Genomic DNA, 21895 nt, shown 5'->3' on the forward strand with positions numbered 1-21895 from the left:
CCATTTGCTTTTTCTTCCCTGTGTTTAGTTATAATAGTTTGTAGCTAGTTGCTTTCTCCATATCAGTTGGAACACACTTCAGAAGCTTGTAATGGCTAGATTATAGCTAGTTCATCTGCCTGGCCTCTCAGAGTTATCAGGCAGAAAGAGGTGTGAGAGAGCATTAGGCAGAAATGAAATGTTTGCGTCTGTATAACAGAAACATGTTCAAAACATTGGATGATGTTTTACTCACAGACCCATTGAAATTAATGAGCATGCCTAAATTAGGTTCATTAATTTCACTGAGTCTGCTCTGAGTCAAACTAAGTTGAATACTACCCATTCCTACTAGTTTCTTAATTCTATTTTCTTTTTTAAAAATACATCCACGTTTATTTCAGCTGGACACACTTTGAAATAAATGTGCTGCCCAAGTCTTTTTGTCCCCATTATTTCCACCAAACTCCCTTGTTAATAAGTAGCCATGTATCGAGGCTAAAAAACACAACTCTGCTTTTCTTTTGACAACTGAGGTGCTTTATTTATCATGCATCATACTGAGTTGCCTCCCCCCCCAAAAAAATTTTGTGTCTAGACTGCTCCTTCCCTGGAGCTCAGAAGTCCTCTGAAGCACCTCTAAGACAATCAGCTAACATATTTTTGCCACTCATGCTTTTGGCTTACTGACTTGACTTCTTTCCCTCCAGCTTTTCTTAAAATTACCTTTAAAAGTGCTGTCTCAGTATTTTATTCTCTGACTAGGCCTCACCCTCCTGAGTAGACTCCGGATGACTGAAAACAGTGCACCCCATGGATGTCCCATTGTGTTTATCAAACAGGTTGCATACTCAGTGTTTTTCAAGTCAGCTCTGTACATGGTTATTCACACTACTTGATGGAGAAAAAAGAAAGGTCGTTTGTATTTCAAAGCTTTAAAGATAGAATATATTCTTCCTGCTCAATCTGTAAAAAATGTGCCTTTTTCTGACGGATATTTTGTGTGGTATTCAAATATCTTACAACGTACATTAAGCTGGCTAATTTCCAGTTTCTTTAGGAATATTTAAACTGAAAACTGAACTCCTCTTGTGTTTGAATAGCTACCCACTGACATATAAATTCAGTTATGTTAGAATTCCTGTTTATCCATATTAATTACTCAGATACATATATGGAGCCCAGAGGATACATATAGGTAAAGGTACCCCTGCCCATACGGGCCAGTCTTGCCAGACTCTAGGGTTGTGCGCTCATCTCACTCTATAGGCCAGGAGCCAGCGCTGTCCGCAGACACTTCCGGGTCACGTGGCCAGCGTGACAAGCTGCATCTGGCGAGCCAGCACAGCACACGGAACGCCGTTTACCTTCCCGCTGGTAAGCGGTCCCTATTTATCTACTTGCACCCGGGGGTGCTTTCGAACTGCTAGGTTGGCAGGCGCTGGGACCGAACGACGGGAGTGCACCCCGCCGCAGGGATTCGAACCGCCGACCATGCGATCGGCCAGTCCTAGGCGCTGAGGTTTTACCCACAGTGCCACCCGCGTCCCTAGGATACATATAGGCCACAACAAATACCTGTCTTATTGCTCCTCTCTCATAAAGCACTTACGGCTATTGTGGCCTATCTCGGGGTGTGGGGTGTGATTTAACCTCTTCCCTCACAGTATGATTAGTGAAATCCTAACCATGTCTACTCAGAAGTAAGTTCTTTTGAATTCAGTGGGGCTTACTCGCAGGTATGTGGGTTAGTTTTGCAGCCTAAAGTTGTGAGAATCCAAGGAGTTTCAGTTGTCCAAATTTTTCCCATCCTACCTGTGAGTTTTGTTCTCAGACTTGCTGTCATACATATCATTTTTATTTCTTGTTCTGGTTGTTGAAATGGTGTGGGTACCTTGTTTTGTTTTTATGTGTGGACTTGTCATTTTTATTTTTATTACGGATATGGGCTTCAAAAGGGGAAGAAGCCTAGGCCTCTTTAGACCTCTGAGGGAGCCTAATTCTGTCTAAAAGGAGGTCTGTGCATGTCTCTGATATTCCAGCTCAACTTTCTCCATTCAGCCACACTCCTTCATGGTCAAACTGGAAGGAGATAAGGGATGCGTACACAGTCTTTCCATTTCCCCTAACAGGCACATCTTGGTGCATATAGCAAGGGTAGAAACATGAGTTTTATGAACTAAAAGGATTATACCAATAGTCTGCAATGTTTTAACTTTATGATGTGGAAAGGGTGAAGAAGGTGTTAATTTGAACTACAGGGATTGAGAATGTCAGTATTTCTCTTAACCAGCCTTCTGCACAAGTTAGTACTAGAAGCAACCTTTCATCTCTTGAGTCAATCCTATAATTAGCATCATTCTTTGCCAGAGGCTGAGTGAGTGTTTGTTTTAGGTATAATATGTCTGCAAGATATTTAACTTAATCATTACTTTTTATTAACAAAGAGCTAGCTGGCTCAGTTATCAGATTTAAGTGAACTTGAAATTCCTCAGAGAAAATGGGATAATGATTGACCTATACTGTGTGGATGCTCTTTGCGGTCGGCCTTGTATATTTATCAGTAGGCTGACCCTTAAGGCGACTTACAGTATTCATGCTTTGAATTTAGAAAGCAGTATTGAAGGCTAAGTGGTGACTAATCTGCTAGATGCAGCTCATTGAACAACTAGATTGCATAGATCTTATCTACATCCATTCTGTTGGGTTTGTTCTCTGAATTTACTGTATTGTCCATCTCAGTAAAGGAGCATAATCAAGTCTTTCCTTCCAGAATTTGTAGGACAAGGTAAAACCTTACTGGCTTCACGTGCATTGAACAAATGTGGCATCAACCCTTAGGAGCTAGTTTAGCAATGCGTTGTATTCATCTTTAGCTGCTAATATGCTGCCAGATGTGCAGCAAGTCAGTAGAATCCAAAGTAAACTTTCAGCACTTCACTTGGGAGCATGCAGCAGCTTGTTCTGCCTCAGGAGCCCAGTGCGTTGGCTAGTCCTGGAACAAACACGCAGAAGAAGAACAAGTTTTCTAGGTGCTTTAAGGCAGGTGCAGAAGGCCTCAACTTGGAGTGTGGAGACTAGCAGACAGTGAGAAACATCTAACAGTATGCTGTAAGCCTGCAGAGAGGCAACACAGCAGGGAAGTAACGATTGTACTAACTTCTATAGGATATTGTGTCTGAGGGACCAGCAGGATTACACCCAGGGCTCTAATATTTTTGTGTTAAGTTATTCAATATTCATCTGTGTTCGTTCTATTTAATCATATAAAATGTTCAGTGCTTTTTGCCCCCTATTTTTAGGGACTCCGATTTAAGAAAATGGGGGGGGGGGGGCGAGATACTATCTGTGTACAAGATGAGCCCAGATTTTGAACATTATTTTAGAGTAAAAAAATAGTCTTATACATGGAAAAGTACGGTGTGTGTGTGTGTGTGTGTGTGTGTGTGTTTCAGGGTTTGCAAGCACACAATACATTTTTATTTTCTTATGAACATTATTACAATTCCCTTTATTAATGAAAAACATTTTTAAAATTAATTTAGAAATAAGACTTCTAAGCGAACATAGTAGACAGTGGAAAGCATAGCCTGATGTAATAAGCAGTTGGCTGTGTTCCTTGAATGGCTTTGTGTGTAAAGTTATGTATACTGGAAAGTACATGGTCACAAAGGAGTGGAGGGGAAAGAAAGAGAAAATAAGATAAATTAGGGATTTGTGTGTGTTTTATTTCTAATCCAATATATGAATACTGTATTTTTTAAAAAAATAGCTGGGGAAATGTCAACAGTTCTGTATATTGGCAACTGCTTATATTATGCAGCTGGGATTACTTAGTATAACCACAAATATTGCTCAGGTTTTTTTGTTTAAAGAACACCCTGCATTTGAATTTACATCGAGATTGCAAAAACGTTATTGACTTGCAGAATAAAGAATTTTTATTTGAAATAATCCAAGAAACAGTCTGAAAAACATTTATTACTAATATTATGTATATACAAAGAAAAATAAAATGTTTCCCATCAATAATAAATCTATTTCACTACAGCCACAATTTCACTTAGTTTCATTTTTATAATGAAATAACAACTCATATATTTGCTTAAAGAGAAAAGCTTTCCAGTGTTCCATTGGTCATATTTTTTTCTGTTCCCTTTATGAACCTAAATAAAAAAGTAATATTGAATCATACCACTTTTATTATTGACTCAAATTGATAAACTATTCATAACAAATTATATCTTAAAGTTCCAGAATCGGGCATGGACCACAATACAAAAGAGATAATCTGCAAAGTTATCATCATTGGGAATAAAAGGGCAAAGAAGAGTATACATCTTGCATGAACATACCGTACTTTTCAATGTATAAGATGCCCCCTATTTTGGGGGACTCAAATTTCAGAAAATGTGGAGATGGCACAGAGTTGTTGAGATGATTACCCAGTGTTGTAGAGCTTTTCTTGGGGGGGATTGCCGAAAATCGCTCACCTGCACACGTCACAAAATCCGCCTCACATCTGTCCCCTTGCTGGCAAAAGCTGCCAATCGCACAACCAGTTGCCGCAGCGTCAGCCAATCAACACCACCCATTGACACAGCAACCAATAACATGCACAATAGCCGCTAACAGCCGCAGCGGCAACCAATCAAATGTCCACCCTATTCACTACCCATGTATAAGATGACCCCAATTTTTTAGCTTGATTTTTAAGGAAAATAACATAGTCTTATACACAGAAAAGTATGCTATGTACTCAGGCTATGGGAATACCATGCTCTAAAGGCTCCTCCATGAGTCCCCTTCACTAAAACTGTGCTTTCTTTCCTTTTTTTAATGATACATTTACTAAACATGCATTTGTAATAAACTAAAATAATCATAACTGTCTTCCCAGTTCTACCCCAATCTGAACTACTTGTCCCTGTCAGTGTATTTTATCATCCCTTTCGTGTTGGAGTAGCATTGGCTTGGATCCACAGTTGCACTTCCACTCATTGAATATTTCTTTCCCTGAGTGGAAGGAGCACCTATTTGATCCAGCTGTCTGTTCGATCCAGTCCAGCACTTTTTTGTTTTTATTTGTTTGCATTGATAAAGCTCACCCCAGTCTACTGACACTAATGAAATCATTCCATTAGTTTCAGTGCAACTAAATTGTCTTGAGTTCTGGTACACTGGTTTGTGGAGGCTGTAAATTTTGTAGTTACAGCTAGAAGTTTATGAAGAAAGAAGGAATTGGGAAGTATATGTGTTAAAAACATTATAAAAGTATGAACAGAGCAAGATGAATTATGTACTGAGGACTCATGAATCATCCCTTTTAACATATCCGGACAATATAAGTGTGGATGGAGCTTTTGATCCAGGCATGCTCTGTTATTAACCTGAGCCGCCTTTCCCATTCTGCAGTTGTCTGGTTATTTCCTTTTCTTTCCTGCCCTTTCCATGTACCCCGGTCATTCCTTCACCCTTATTTTCCCCAAACATATATTTTTATTCTTCTCTCACTGCCAGGTTGCACAGGGAATGTAGGAGCTCATAATAGAGGCCATTGCATGAAAATGACTCCTCACTTCAATTCAGTACATTTTGTAGGCTTGGCATAGCAGCTTGTTTTTTTACATGTAAGAGTTTTATAGTTATTTGACCATATTTTGGCAGTGCTTGGTCTCCTAACTAGCCATTATGACTACAAAGATCATTTTTCAGGAAATTATAGACTTTCAGTCTTGTCCAGGCATGCTTGTGGGAACAGGCAGATTTTACATGTTTTCAGAAGCTAATACGTTTGGGTTGCTTTCTTCTGATCTTTTGTCTCATGAAATCTTTGTTGTTTTTTGCCTGTGAAGTTGCTGTACTGATGTGGGCTTCTGTAAGCACTGCAATTCATGTCAGTTGCAAGAAATAAGCCTCCTCGTGTCTTTTACTGCAATGAGTGAACCTATTTGGGCTGGAGACAGATTATAGCTTGCTTCCAGAGAACTGAAGGCAGTCTGAAAGAGGAACCAATGGTGGTTGTGTGCACAGTCATCCTAGTTTGCCACTGGTGAACAGGTTTTGCATATTTTTATAGAAACCTCTGCGAACAGCGGTAATAATAGCTAGCCTACTTCAATCATCCATCATTCACAGGGTGGCATTATGGCAACAGGATCTGCCCTTGACCAATGTTCATTATAACATGTATAGAGACCAACTGTACAACTAAATATAAAAATGTGTAGGTTGGGCATGACACTGCACCTCTACACACATTATAGACTCTGTTAAATGTCTGATGAAGGCTAATGAACAAAAGAAAAATGTTTTTTATCTATTCGCAAAAATGTTGTCTCCAACTAAGTTCTCAGAGGAGACACAACTGAAGTTAATGGACCTAACCTAGTCACATTCGTTAATTTCAGTGGATCTACATCTACTCAAAGTATTTATATACCACCTTATACCAGCAAGACACTGTACAAATAACAATGAATGCATAAATGAACAGAAAATGAACAATACATTAATATCCCAATAATAAAAAATACAGCCCTAAGCCAAGGGCTTAATTAATTATTGACATGAAATGCCAGAAAGGCTTGAGTTCAGAAGTACATTTTTAACAAGTGCCAAAATAGCCTCCCTTGCACATGTCATAACTCCAAAGTCAAGTGATTCAGTAGAAAGCAGGCCACCACAGAGAAGGCCCCCACCCCAATTGCTGCCAATCAAGATTAGCCCAGTAAGAGGGTCTCTACAGCAAAACACAATGCTCTGACAGGACAGTAGGAAGCAAGGCACTCCTGCAGGCATCTTGGTTATTAATAATAATAATAATATAGTGGTACCTCGGGTTACATATGCTTCAGGTTACAGACTCCGCTAACCCAGAAATAGTACCTCGGGTTAAGAACTTTGCATCACAATGAGAACAGAAATTGTGCTCCGGCAGCGGGAGACCCCATTAGCTAAAGTGGTGCTTCAGGTTAAGAACAGTTTCAGGTTAAAAATGGACCTCTGGAACGAATTAAGTTCTTAACCCGAGGTACCACTGTAATTATTATTATTATTATTATTATTATTATTATTATTATTATTTATTATTTATATCCCACCCATCTGGCTTGGTTTCCCCGGCCATTTGGTTCCAAGTTGTTCAAGACTTTATAGGTTTAAACCAAAATGTGAACTTGATCTGGTAACTTATTGACAACCAGTACAGGTCCTTTAGGTGCATTTCCGTATGTGTTTGATAGAACACCTCCAAGTAACCTTGCTACAGCATTTTGCACCAACTTCAGTTTATGGACCCAGCTCTGAGGAAGCCCCTAGCACTTTAAGGTAGCCCTTTCTAGAGATTACCAATGCATCAGACACAATGACTAGATTATTAAAGATTATTAAAGAATGATAATAATAAATAATAATAATAATAATAAATTTATACCCCGCCCATCTGGCTGGGTTTCCCCAGCCACTCTGGGCGGCTTCCAACAAAATATTAAAATACAATAGTGCGTCAAACACTAAAAGCTTTCCTAAACAGGGCTGCCTTCAGATGCCTTCTAAAAGTCTGGTAGTTGTTTTTCTCTTTGACATCTGGTGGGAGGGCGTTCCACAGGGCTGGTGCCACTACCGAGAAGGCCCTCTGCCTGGTTCCCTGTAACTTGGCTTCCTGCAGTGAGGGAACCGCCAGGAGTCCCTCAGCGCTGGACCTCAGTGTCCTGGCGGAACGTTAGGGGTGGAGACGCTCCTTCACATAGTTGGTATACCAGCACCTGAGCCACTTTGGCTTCCAGGAACAAATAAGAACTGAAAACTCTCAAGCTGTGTACCTGTGTAATCTAAAACATGCACATTACCCAACCCCCAGACCTGGAAACCACCCTCCCACAGGAACTCAGTCTAGCCAGGATTCATTTTCAACTTATTGACCCTCACAGACAAATAAAGCTGGGTATCATCAGCATAATGCTGACACTATGCTCCAAATTTCCACAGGGATCATTACCAGCAACTTCATATAAACATTAAGTAGCATTGGGGACAGTATAATACAAGTGTGGCACCCTATAATACAAGTGGCAGGGTATTGAGGTACAGTCACTTAATGTTCTTTGATACCAGTACAGTGGATAAGAGTCAAACCTCTGCAACAAAGTGTGCCCAACTCCCATCTCACACAACCAGTCAGGGAGTATACCTTGGTCAATGATATCAAAAGCTGATGAGAGAGCCAGCAAGAGTTTACAGGGCTGAACTCCCTCTGTCCCTCTCCTGGTAAAGCTCATCTAAGTGACCAAGGCCAGTTCAGTCCCAAAAGCAGGCCTAAGCCTGTGCCTGGAGCTGAGCTGACACCACTCTCACAAGTGGTCCAGAGTTGGAGTTTTTAAGCAGCCATCATTGCACCACCTTTTCAAGATGGCTGATTCCTTATTAAATGACACATTCATAACCCCCTGGACCCACCTGGATAATACCCCGCCCCCCAGCAAGTACAAATAAGCAATGAAGGATCAAGACAGCAAGTTGGCTGAATAGATACAAGCACCTTATCCACAGCCTTAATCAATGAAAAAAATTCTACAGTGTCTGAGCAAATGGTGCATTGGACACCTCTCAATGGCCTGTCACAACTGTGGCACTGAAGTCATTACAGAGACAAACAATTTTGCCTTTGAAAGTGCCTCTGCAGATTTGTCACTCATGCCTCTGAGGGCTGTAAAGCCTCACGTACCAAATCAATGTCCATTGCTTTACACCTGGAAAAGCTCTGTTGGACTACTTAACAATGCAAAGGAAGCTGAAAAGTAGACCTTTTCAGTCTGCAGTAGCATGCAATGATTGTGTGTGTGTGTGCGCGCGTGTGTGTGTGCGTGTGCTCTAGCACACATTCAGTCATCTTTGCAGCAAGTCCTTTGCTATTTATATTCAAGCCATCTTTCAGTCTGATTCATTGCCTGCAGCTCTCCAGTATACTAGTTTATCTATTATGAGAGAGAGTGCTTTTCAAACTAGTTTCACTGATCTCTTAAAAACACTATTTTGTGTTTTAATACTGTAACATTTTAATTAACAACAAGAAGAGTTCACGTTTGCAGAATGGAGCTTTCCAGCTCCTTCCCTTTGCAGCCCCTTGCATGCCCTGAAAATCTGATGCTGGGGCTTGAAAGGTCCTTGGGAATGGTATGGGATGCAGGCAGATTATTGCCCCTCCCTTATATGAATTGAGGAACAACTTCAGATCCAAGCTTTGTTCCCAGCTTTAAACATTTTCAGCCCCTGTTGTTTGTGGCATGCTGAAAATAATAACCCCCTTTATTTCTGGCCACTCCCTGAATGGCCCAGATCATTAGTATTCAAAGTTGGCAAAAGGTCCTTGGATGAATTCCTTCTGAGGACATTGATCTCCATTTGCAGCTTAAGACAAAATGACTCTTGGAACATCCCAAGTATTTTAATAAGTTTCCTTAGCATGGAAAATATGTATGTTACACTCATCAGCTGTGTGGCTTATGAATCCTTCTAGTTGTTAAGTATCTGTGCATACAGGCTTTCAAAGCAAATGCATTTTCTGTCTTGGATTCTTTTTCTGAACTTTTCTATGCTGTTTCTTCTTCAGGGTTAACTTTGTGGCAAAATATCTGAACATTTTAAAAATGAAACTTTTAATTTAAGTTTTAATAAATGGTGATTTGTGATAAAGAAAACCTGTGGGAAACATACTGTGGTGGACTCTACTTAATATGCTAGATGTAGAAAACCTTTAGCAGATATACTGTTCTAATTGCTGAAATATTTTATTTTTCATTTATAACCATTAATTACTTAATCCAAACCAGTGATGCAATCAGTAACCTGATCCTGGAAAATCTGTGCAAACAATAAGGCTTGTTGTCTTGGATGTAGCAGCAGGCTATGGTTTGATCAAACCAAGAAGTTACCTTTTTTTAAGCTAAGCACATGAGAGGAAGGAGAGCAGGCTTTATACTTGATACATTTGAACCATCACTGAATACTTTTTAGTTCTATGATGGTGTAAATTGGGCAAAGCTGCAAGGAGGCTTTGTCTGCTACAGTGTTGCTGTGAAAACATGTTTAAAAATTCTTATTACATCAGAAAAGTAGAGAAGAAAGCAAATATATATTTTCAGTTCTGCTCACTCAATAGAATTTGTGCTCAAAGGTTTGTTTCCATTGTATTTGATATTTAAGTAGTTGCTTTGTGGCTTGGCTGATTCTTCATTTATATTGCTTAATCAGTAGATAGATTCTATGGCATGAATTTTCATATAAGTTGATTCCACAATAGAACATGCAATTCTTATACCACTATAGAACTGTATTTCTCATAACATTGTTGTTATTACCCGTCTATTATTATTATTACCCTTCCTTCACCAGAAAGTCCCAGGGAAGAGTTACAGCAATATATAAAATACAGCATTAAAAACAGTTTAAAATAAATTACAGTCACAACTAGTTTGAGTCCTAATAAGTATCAAAGGCCAGAGTAAAGAGGTGTGTCGAAAGCATGTGACAAAAAACTACAATGAAAGTACACCTCTTTGAGAAGGGAATTCCACAACTTAGGATCTGCCAGAAAAATCCCTTCCCCTGGGTCCCCACACCCCAGACCTCTGAGAACAGTGGAACTACCAAGAAGGTCCTACTCTGGTGAATCTTAAGAGGGTCTTTAGGGAAAGAGGTAGGCTTTCAGGTATTTGGGGACCTAAGCAATTTAGGGCTTTGAACTGGCAGCCAGTGCAACTGTTATAAAACAGGGGTCATATGAGTTCTAAATACAACTCAAATCAGTAATTGGACCACTATATTTTGGACCACTTGAATTTCTGAAGTAACAAGGTTAAATCCAGGAGCACCCCCAAGCTGTTTGGAAAACAGTTATGTCAAAACAACTTATGTCTGGCATTGTTTTGTTTAGTCGTTTAGTCGTGTCCGACTCTTCGTGACCCCATGGACCAGAGCACGCCAGGCACTCCTGTCTTCCACTGCCTCCCGCAGTTTGGTCAGACTCATGTTTGTAGCTTCGAGAACAGTGTCCAACCATCTCGTCCTCTATCATCCCCTTCTCCTTGTGCCCACCATCTTTCCCAACATTAGGGTCTTTTCCAGGGAGTCTTCACTTCTCATGAGGTGGCCAAAGTATTGGAGCCTCAGCTTCACGATCTGTCCTTCCAGTGAGCACTCAGGGCTGATTTCCTTAAGAATGGATACGTTTGATCTTCTTGCAGTCCATGGGACCATAATTCACCATAATTCAAAAGCACCATAATTCAAAAGCATCAATTCTTCAGCGATCAGCCTTCTTTATGTATTCTTCTTTATATCAGCCTTCTTCCAGTTCTCACTTCCATACATTACTACTGGGAAAACCATGGCTTTTACTATACGGACCTTTGTTGGCAAGGTGATGTCTCTGCTTTTTAAGATGTTGTCTAGGTTTGCCATCGCCTTTCTCCCAAGGAGCAGGCGTCTTTTAATTTTGTGACTGCTGTCACCATCTGCAGTGATCATGGAGCCCAAGAAAGTAAAATCTCTCACTGCCTCCATTTCTTCCCCTTCTATTTGCCAGGAGGTGATGGGCCCAGTGGCATGATCTTCGTTTTTTTGATGTTGAGCTTCAGACCATATTTTGCGCTCTCCTCTTTCACCCTCATTAAAAGGTTCTTTAATTCCTCCTCACTTTCTGCCATCAAGGTTGTGTCATCTGCATATCTGAGGTTGTTGATATTTCTTCTGGTGATCTTAATTCCGGCTTGGGATTCATCCAGCCCAGCCTTTCGCATGATGAATTCTGCATATAAGTTAAATAAGCAGGGAGACAATATACAGCCTTGCCGTACTCCTTTCCCAATTTTGAACCAATCAGTTGTTCCATATCCAGTTCTAACTGTAGCTTCTTGTCCCACATAAAGATTTCTCAGGAGACAGATGAGGTGATCAGGCACTCCCATTTCTTTAAGAACTTGCCATAGTTTGCTATGGTCGACACAGTCAAAGGCTTTTGCATAGTCAATGAAGCAGAAGTAGATGTCTTTCTGGAACTCTCTAGCTTTCTCCATAATCCAGCGCATGTTTGCAATTTGGTCTCTGGTTCCTCTGCCCCTTCGAAATCCAGCTTGCACTTCTGGGAGTTCTCGGTCCACATACTGCTTAAGCCTGCCTTGTAGAATTTTAAGCATAACCTTGCTAGCGTGTGAAATGAGTGCAATTGTGCGGTAGTTTGAGCATTCTTTGGCACTGCCCTTCTTTGGGATTGGGATGTAGACTGGTCTTCTCCAATCCTCTGGCCACTGCTGAGTTTTCCAAATTTGCTGGCATATTGAGTGTAGCACCTTAACAGCATCATCTTTCAAAATTTTAAATAGTTCAGTTGGAATATCATCACTTCCACTGGCCTTGTTATTAGCAGTGCTTTCTAAGGCCCATTTGACTTCACTCTCCAGGATGTCTGGCTCAAGGTCAGCAACCACACTACCTGGGGTATACGAGACATCCATTTCTTTCTGGTATAGTTCCTCTGTGTATTCTTGCCACCTCTTCTTGATGTCTTCTGCTTCTGTTAGATCCTTTCCACTTTTGTCTTTTATTATGGCAATCTTTGTACAAAATGTTCCTTTCATATCTCCAATTTTCTTGAACAGATCTCTGGTTTTTCCGATTTTATTGTTTTCCTCTATTTCTTTGCATTGCTCGTTTAAGAAGGCCTTCTTGTCTCTCCTTGCTATTTTTTGGAAATCTGCATTCAATTTCCTGTATCTTTCACTATCTCCCTCGCATTTTGCTTGCCTTCTCTCCCCCGCTATTTGTAAGGCCTCGTTGGACAGCCACTTTGCTTTCTTGCATTTCCTTTTAATTGGGATGGTTTTAGTTGCTGCCTCCTGTATAATGTTACGAGCCTCCATCCATAGTTCTTCAGGCACTCTGTCCACCAAATCTAAATCCTTAAACCTGTTCCTCACTTCCACTGCGTATTCATAAGGGATTTGACTTAGATTGTATCTTACCGGCCCAGTGGTTTTTCCTACTTTCTTCAGTTTAAACTTGAATTTTGCTATAAGAAGCTGATGATCTGAGCCACAGTCAGCTCCAGGTCTTGTTTTTGCTGACTGTATAGAGCTTCTCCATCTTTGGCTGCAGAGAATATAGTCAATCTGATTTCGATGCTGCCCATCTGGTGATGTCCATGTGTAGAGTCGTCTCTTGTGTTGTTGGAAAAGAGTGTTTGTGATGACCAGCTTGTTCTCTTGGCAGAACTCTATTAGCCTTTGCCCTGCTTCGTTCTGAACTCCAAGGCCAAACTTGCCAGTTGTTCCTTTTATCTCTTGACTCCCTACTTTAGCATTCCAATCCCCTATAATGAGAAGAACATCCTTCTTTGGTGTCATTTCTATAAGGTGTTGTAAGTCTTCATAGAATTGGTCAATTTCAGTTTCTTCAGCACCAGTGGTTGGTGCATAAACTTGGATTACTGTGATGTTAAAAGGTCTGCCTTGGATTCGTATCGAGATCATTCTATCATTTTTGAGATTGCATCCCAGTACAGCTTTTGCCACTCTTTTGTTGACTATGAGGGCCACTCCATTTCTTATACGGGATTCTTGCCCACAGTAGTAGATATGATGGTCATCCGAACTGAATTCACCCATTCCCGTCCATTTTAGTTCACTGATGCCCAGGATGTCAATATTTATTCTTGCCATCTCATTTTTGACCACATCCAACTTACCAAGGTTCATGGTTCTTACATTCCAGGTTCCTATGCAATATTTTTCTTTACAGCATTGGACTTTCCTTTCGCTTCCAGGCATATCCGCAACTGAGCGTCCTTTCAGCTTTGGCCCAGCCGCTTCATTAGCTCTGAATCTACTTGTACTTGTCCTCCACTCTTCCTCAGTAGCATGTTGGACGCCTTCCGACCTGAGGGGCTCATCTTCCAGCGTCATATCTTTTATATGCCTGTTGTCTTTGTCCATGGAGTTTTCTTGGCAGGGATACTGAAGTGGCTTGCCGGTTCCTGCTCCAGGTGGATCACGTTTGGTCAAAACTCTCCACTATGACCTGTCCATCTTGGGTGGCCCTGCACGGCATAGCTCATAGCTTCTCTGAGTAATTCAAGCTCCTTCGCCACGGCAAGGCAGTGATCCATGAAGGGGCATGTCTGGCATTACATTTATGAATAAGCTGTATTAAATATGCTCATGTTATATTTGTTGTTGAGGATGTTGATCCTCTAAGCACTTAGTGCTTCTTGGATGTTCCTTGCATCTGATTTAATATAGCTAAAATGTATATGTACTTATCTTTATTTAGGCACTACAAAAGTGAATCTGGTGAAAATCCCATCAACTGCTTCCAGTCCACGAGACACTGCTTTAGCTGCTGTGATATGCAGCGCATTGGCAACTGTACTGTTAGCTCTCCTCATCCTTTGTGTTATCTATTGTAAAAGGCAATTCATGGAAAAGAAGCCGAGCTGTAAGTTTTCCATATTATATGTTTAATAATGTTGCCTTTGCTTTCTTTGCCTTCAAAACCAATCACTTTTTCACTTGAATTGTCATAATGAGCATCTTATTACACTTTGGAGCTGATTCCCAAAGCATTTTCTTCACCTTGAGTGATTACATCATAGACAATAATTGATTGAAAGGTCATTGTGTGAATCTGATGAACATACGCCCAACCACCGCATGTCTAGATGCTTGTTAGTCTTGCCTGGCATATGGTGAACCCATTCACAAGACTACACATGCATCAAAAAATGACCCAAACCAAAATCATGTGTGAAAGATGTTCTTTAAATTAGCAATGTCAAATAGCAGCAGGTGGACCATAATTTCCTGTCAGACAACCAAAAGTAATCCATGCCTGGATTTTTCTTATAAGGAAAAAAACAGACAAAGAACACATCTTATTCAGCAACTTTTGATTGCTTTCAGCTCTACACTAGAATTGGGGTCTACCCTGTACTTGTGGTTGGAAAGAACTTCAGTTTTCTTCCTCTGCAAATGGTTTCTATTACACTTCTGCCAGACTAGGGCTGGGTACACGCTATACCTTTAAAGCACATTTAAAGAATTCTGGTTTAAGACTGCTAAGAGTTGCTGTGAATTGTAACTCTGTGAGGGGTAATGTACGAATACCCAGAATTCTTTGAGGAGCAAAATGCGCTTTGAATGTGCTTTAAAGGTGTAGTGCATACTCAACCTAGATAGTTACTTCACAATGCTTTAGAATCTTAACTGTGGACCCAAAAGCAGAGAGATCTAAATGATTCATAATGAAGTGCTTCGTCGCTGAATAAATTTTGTACATGAATGTGAAATTATGCTGGTTATGATTAGAAAAAACTGTAAACAAAAGCAAGATAGTTTAACCATTTCAAATGTCTTTTCTACTCTTAAGGGTCTGTGCGATCACAGGATATTCACTATGAAGGCTCTGAGCTTTCATGTTTTGACAGACCACAACTTAATGTGTATGCTCATAGAACATGCTGCCAATGTCAACGGGACCCATCACAGATATGTCGTAAGTACATTCATTTTGGGTGAGGTTTATGGGGAAAGAACGAGTGTAAGCAGCAGGGACATAAGAGATAAAGAGAAAAGTTAAAAGATCAAATTCTGAAATTATACTCTTCATAGGAGTTTGAATCTCTGTAACCAAACATTGCTACATGGATCTCAATATTCTAACATAACAAAAACAATTGGCATTATACTTATGAGTACAGTTCACTGTGTAGATCCTCAGGAGCATATTTTTACTTGCCTTACATCTTAAGCTTTCCTACCAATTACATTCCATATGAATATAGGGAATGGAAAAAAGAAAAATATTAACACATTTCTTCTGAGTGTAGTGGAGAATGCTGTAATTTCAAACTGGATCTGGCAAAGAAATCATAATAAAATTGTAGCATATAATAGTACTACGTAAGTTACTGGCAAGCACTTTAAGAGACTGTGCATTAGATTTTCTTCTAGCAGTTAAGGATTGGAATTCAGCTTCTCTTAATTAAAGAAGAAATTGGGTCTCTGGTGTCTGATTAAAATGAAACTGAAAGTTTGCCATGTTGACACAGCTGTTACGTTATATGCTACAAGTGGAACCTGCAGCAAAATATTGTAGTGTGTGGTTCTCCTGCACAGGTTTCCAGTTACTCCATTATTTCCTCCAGTTCCCTGATTTTCAGTCCTCCTACACCAACATTTAGGCAACATTCCATGCCCACCAAACATGCTTAGTCCTCATTGGACTGTTGTTATTGCTTTGCGGGGCAAGGGAGTTTTTGTACTTCTGTAAACTTATAAGATATATTACATCATTTTGTTCAGGGGTATCTGGTTAGTGCTGCCACTTTAGCTATGACTTGGCTATGGTTATGCTTTACAGTCATATTCCCTAAGTGTGGCTAAAGAGAACCTTTAAATAGTTGTGTACGTGGCTCATGTGGTCTTTCATCTAGAAATGGCTAGGTGTCATCCTTCATGGTTGTAGACAGAATAACACTGAATGACCATTTAAACAGAAAATCCAATATGAAATTTTAAAATGTTAAGGTACTACTTTTAAGCACATAGGGCTGTAACTGGCATCAAAGACCTACACATTGTCAGGGGCAGTTGTGAGCTTTGGCTTGTCATAGGTGACCAATTTTATGTAACTCATGCTAACAGTATCCTGCTCACACACCCGACCCGCAAAAAGTGTATAGTTGTTATAAGCAGTGGCTTTGCTTGTGCACATAAATATTGTTGCACATTGTGTTCCAACACATGTTCCCAAAAGATCTTATATCTGTTAAAAGTTTTATTTATTTTTAGGACCAGTGCATTTGATTCCATCCCTGTGCTGTGATGAGACATGTAGCCTGGAACACAGCTGCCATAGCTGCCCTTTTCACTCTCGGAATACACTTCATGAAAGGTAATTCAGGACCTTTCTTTGTGTCCGCTGCTAACTATTCTGTTCTTATATCCTGTAATAAATATTAAACAAACTAAAAGAGTGAAGTGAAAAACTTTGAATTGACAAATGTTTTCTGCCAGCTTCATGGAAAATTCATATTCATGGCAATATCAATATTACTTTTGCTCACTAAATAAAAACTGGTTGTGGGCCACTTTCTGTGGTGTGAATGCTAGCAAGTTAAAAGAAGTTAATTATCTGTTTCTGGGTGGGTATCCATAAACCCCTTTGAAGACCCTGAGGTGATTTCTTAGTACTTGATCCATAAAGTACTATGCATACTCATTCTAACAGGCACCTTGCTTGAAAAAATGTTATTGCCAGTAACTGAAGTTCTAAGAGTGTTTCCAAACAATAATTTTCAGAATTGCTTGCTGACTCTGTTGCAGACATCTTAGCTCAATGTAGCACTTCTGTTGCAAGTCTGTTACATATTTGCACCACTAAAGCTACATGATTTTGTCATGTGAGAAAATACAAATCTTTTGCTCACCTTGGTTTGCAGGCATTTGCAGCTGAGAGTGCTGCATGAAACATGGTTGCATATCACAAATTCTGCCATATTTGAGCAAAATATTGTTGGGCCCCACCTGCCCTTCTTCCCCCTACCCACACTTCTGTGGGGCACACCTTTTTCCATTACATGCAACTGGGTGCAGGCCTCCCCTTCCCCTCCACCTGTTCACAATACATTTCTGCCTGCCTCGCCTGCCCTATACCTCTACTCACCTCCTTGCCTCTCCTCCGGGCTTGCCTCTCTTACTGTCTTGCCTACCTGTCTCTCCTCAGCTGCCCTGGTTCAGACGCACTTGGAAATGGCGCCAAAAGTCAGGAGGAAAGCTGGGGAAAGAGGGTGACACTTGGTGGCTGCCCAAGGGAGAGAGGGAGGTGCTAATTTGCATAAAATATTGGAGGGGGCTGCCCACCCTAAATTGGGGGAGCTGAAGGGATCAAGATCCCATAGAGTTGACACCTGTGAATCACGAGTAACATAAGAACACTAGTTCTTACTAGTTCTTGATTTGCAGTGTTACTTTTTGAACCTTATTAAAGTCGTCCTTTATTTCCTGTGACTTCTTGCAGGAATTCTAATTCTGTTGGGGAAATGATTCCAGCATTCCTCGGTTCTCTTTCACATTCAACCTGTGGAGATATTTCAGATGCCTGGCCTCTTATCCAAAATCCAGCTTGCTGTGATAGTATTTCTTTCTGTGAGTCATACCCTGAGCTCACGGGAGAAGATGAAAATTCTTTCAGCCTAGAGACTGAAAAAACAGCCATTGTGGATTCAGATAATGAACAGGATTTAAGGGTATTCATGTCTACAACATCTCATTTTGGAAGCTTGACAGAATCAACTGAACTTTCCAGTAAGAGTCCTTCCAGTATCACTGCTTCATTAAACCAGTTCTTAACTGCTGAACCATTGTCAACAACAGAGCTTGACAAAACAGTTAGTGATTCTATAAACTGATGGCCAGGTAAGAACAAAACATTAGTTGTCTACCAGGTGAAGTACTATGTAGTATCAATTAAACTTTTACTAATGCTATCTAGGATAGTTTGTAAATTGTCTAGTTGGAATTGGTGTCTCAAAGATCCTTCACTAATAATTCTGCTTCCTCTTGTATATATTTTACATGCTTTATAAAAGCAGATTTATGCAAATTCCTCACACTTTTAAAATCTTACTCTGATCTGCATAGCCATTCCTATTAAAGTCTATGACCCCAGCTCCAATCACGTGTTCACAACTAAGAGCTCCCGAGGAGGGCATGGATCATTTCTGTGCATCTGAAGTTGAACTCAGCTCATCTGGATGAGCACTGGTTCCATGTCACTTGCATATGGATCTCCCTTGCTGTTTTAAAGTCCATATCCCTGTTTTGAATTGTTATCTTGTATTATTTTTGAACAGTACTCAAGCCCTTTATATCAATATTATATTATAACTTTAAAAAGAATGTGACTGTATAATATATTTGCAGGCTTATAATGTATAGGACATGAATTTAAATAAGATAGTGACAAGATGGCGGACTTAGGAGGGCTGCTGCAGGGATTAGGCTAATTCCTGGACAATCCCACCAGCAGGGGACAGCAAGACAGAGATGGGATGGGGTTGTCAGAAGACACTTTGAATCTCCCCAGAGGGAGCTGGGGAAGCAGTATAGACTTGCTCTGTGGGCTGAAAATATTTTTCTTCCCAATGTTTCTGATTGGAATTGACCGACAGAAAGTACTTTTCCTATTAATTAGAATATAATTAGTATACAAAAGCTTGTGTTCAGCTGTAAATAATAAAAATGACAAAGGCATCTTCTTATGACAGTGACATCTAGAATGTGGCCAGTTGTAGGTTCTGTGCATATGGCTAACCCCTGCTATCTTGCTCTCTTTTAGGAATCTAAAGGACCTTTCTTGGCGGCCTTTAAACTGAATGCTTCCCAACGTGCTTCTCTTTGAATGCTTGTGGATGGAATGTGGCCTGGATCTCGATGTTACAAGGTTTCAGAAACAGCTGAACTAAATTGGCAGCATTTCAAAGCTCTCTCAGGCAGTTGCATTTGAAATACAACAGCTGTATGAGAAAACTTCAAGGAGCAGCTTGGTAAAAGACCAAAGGCAGATCCATTCTACTCTGTCTCTTTTCTGAACAGCAAGCTTCTGTGTCTCATTGACACAAGGAAAGTTTGGTGGACTGATCTTACTGCTAAGCAGATTATGTAAATATAAAGAGCAATAGAATTGTGTGTGTGTGTGTGTGTGTGTGTGTGTGTCTACTAATAGCAGGTGTTTGTCCATTTTTCTGTTGGTAAAAGGAAGCGTTTAACAGGATTTTCAACAAGCTGTACTGAGTCAATACATAATAGGCCAAATACACAACAGTAAAAAGAATCTAAAAATAATAAAACAAAACTTCATTAGGAACTTGGGAACTTTGGGATCTGCCTGTTACGGTATAGAATGCATAAATACTTGTGTGGAGAAAACATGCTGTGAAAATTGCAAAACTATACTAAAGTGCTTTTTTCACAGCTATTTACAGTGCAGTCCTGTGCATGTTTACTTAGAATTCTAAGTCCCACTGTATACAGGGATGAATATTCCCAGATACATGTGCAGTTCTCCTGTGGCAGCAACTTTGCTTGCCAAAAGATGTTAACTCCAACTCCCAGCCAGATATTTCTCCCATAATTTTTTTTGCATTTCTCTGATGGTGTGCTAAAACTGTGGGTACTTTGGCAGGAAAGCTAAATACTTTTAAGTCCTATTGATTTCATTTGGAATGCTTTTGAGTAGTGCTGACTCTCACAATAATACCAGGAGGACTTGAAGTGTTTGCTTTTGGCTAAACTATATCCTGTATATTTTTTAAACTTTGAAACAAAGAACCGAGACTTTTGTGTTATATTTAGTGGAGAATCCTTTAGTATCATTGAAAAAATAAGGCTGTATTCCTGTATACACACCAATGTGGGAAGCAAGCCTCATTGAATCATAGAATCAGAGTTGGAAGGGACCTTGAGGATCATCTAGTCCAACCCCTTCCAACTAAGCATCCATGACAGAAGGCCATTCAACCTCTGCTTAAAAAATACGTGTTGTTTCAAGCAAACATCCAATGGAATTATACTATGTTAGAAAACTAATGTTACAAAATTCACGTTTTTATATGATAGTGAAAACCTGCAAATAATACATATACTTTTTGCATGAAGAACCATATATGTGTGTAAACTTTGTAAATAAAATAATCCAATGTGCATTTCAGTATTCTGCAAAATGGTTAAGACTATGCGTGGAGACTACTGTTTACCTCTAAAAACTGCTTTCAAAAGGCCTGTGGTATGTGCCCCATTGTAATGAAGATCAAAAGTTTGAAGCAAGAACAGGATTTTAAAATGTGCATATTGTGTAAATGCAGTTTACAAAAAGTTTGATTCAACCAAATTGGTCTTGATTATGTTGCCTATGGCAAGCAATTTTGTATATGCCAATAGAAAACATACACTGAATTTTTTATACTATTTGCTTTCAAACAAAAATGCTTTCCCAATATTCTTTTACATGCAGGAATTCAAAGGGGTGGACGAAGACTGTAAATTACAACTTTGTGTATATGTTTATATATTTTTCTATTTGTTAATAAATAGTCATTTAAATATACTATTTGTATATATGTGTGTTTCAAACATAGATCTTCACCTAACTAATTGTTATATTTTAGAAACATGTCAAACCATCTCAGTATTATTCTGCCTTCTTTTAGTCCATTTTTATTTCTTTAGGCTATAAGACTGATCCATGCTTCCTTTGTTGCTGCTTCCAAATTTGGAGCAAAGCAGGGAGGGGAGAGGGAGGTGCTTGTATCTTTTGTGTCAAGATGCACACTCTCCCTCAAATATAGTAACCTATCTGTGCATATGCGCACCCACAAACTGGTAGTGACGATGGATAAGTAAGTCACTTAGTGTCCTGTGTTGTCACTTTGGGTGAACATTTGAAACAATCCTGTGTTCCCATTTCTTCAGCTTGTGGCCTTCAACTGCTTTTCTCAACTAGAAACTTAGAAGAGGACCCGTGTCTGCACATAAATCATTGTCATACAAAAGCAATGCAGTTAATGAGAAAATTTTGTACAAAATAGTAACAGAACTGGTGTAATGCACAGCCTGGTCTCCTTGAGCACACATTACATCACTTTAAATGGAAGGCTCTGCCAGGGAGCAGGTGCACTCACCTAACAACTTTTAGGGTGTGGTAGCATGCCCACCAAACATACAGTACTAACTGAACCTGGGTATTTCTTGTCACTGAGGTGGGCCTCTCCTCTGACCACCTGCTCCCTAGCATATAGATCAGTGCCTCCTAGGCCCCTTTCTAGGAACCAGTTCTGAACTCTTGGCCCATTCCTCCCTCCCCA

General features: G+C 39.9%; 1 protein-coding gene across 5 annotated transcripts in view; it reads left to right on the forward strand.

The window, feature by feature from the left end:
* The window catches only part of TNFRSF19 (TNF receptor superfamily member 19), a 54884-nt gene extending 33748 nt beyond the window's left edge, over positions 1–21136 (forward strand). For 4 of the 5 annotated variants that reach the window (XM_081860581.1, XM_081860579.1, XM_081860580.1 and 1 more), the window contains 5 exons: positions 14305–14469; positions 15400–15525; positions 16824–16926; positions 18052–18449; positions 19372–21136. In XM_081860581.1, coding sequence (XP_081716707.1) covers positions 14305–14469; positions 15400–15525; positions 16824–16926; positions 18052–18442 — 785 coding nt within the window. In that variant the 3' untranslated portion in view covers positions 18443–18449; positions 19372–21136. The remainder of the gene's footprint in view (positions 1–14304; positions 14470–15399; positions 15526–16823; positions 16927–18051; positions 18450–19371) is intronic. The other variant, XM_081860583.1, reaches the window with a different exon arrangement.
* The last annotated feature ends 759 nt before the right edge of the window (positions 21137–21895 follow it).

Source organism: Podarcis erhardii, assembly GCF_964252035.2.
Source record: "Podarcis erhardii genome assembly, chromosome: 4".
Lineage (NCBI taxonomy): Eukaryota > Metazoa > Chordata > Lepidosauria > Squamata > Lacertidae > Podarcis > Podarcis erhardii.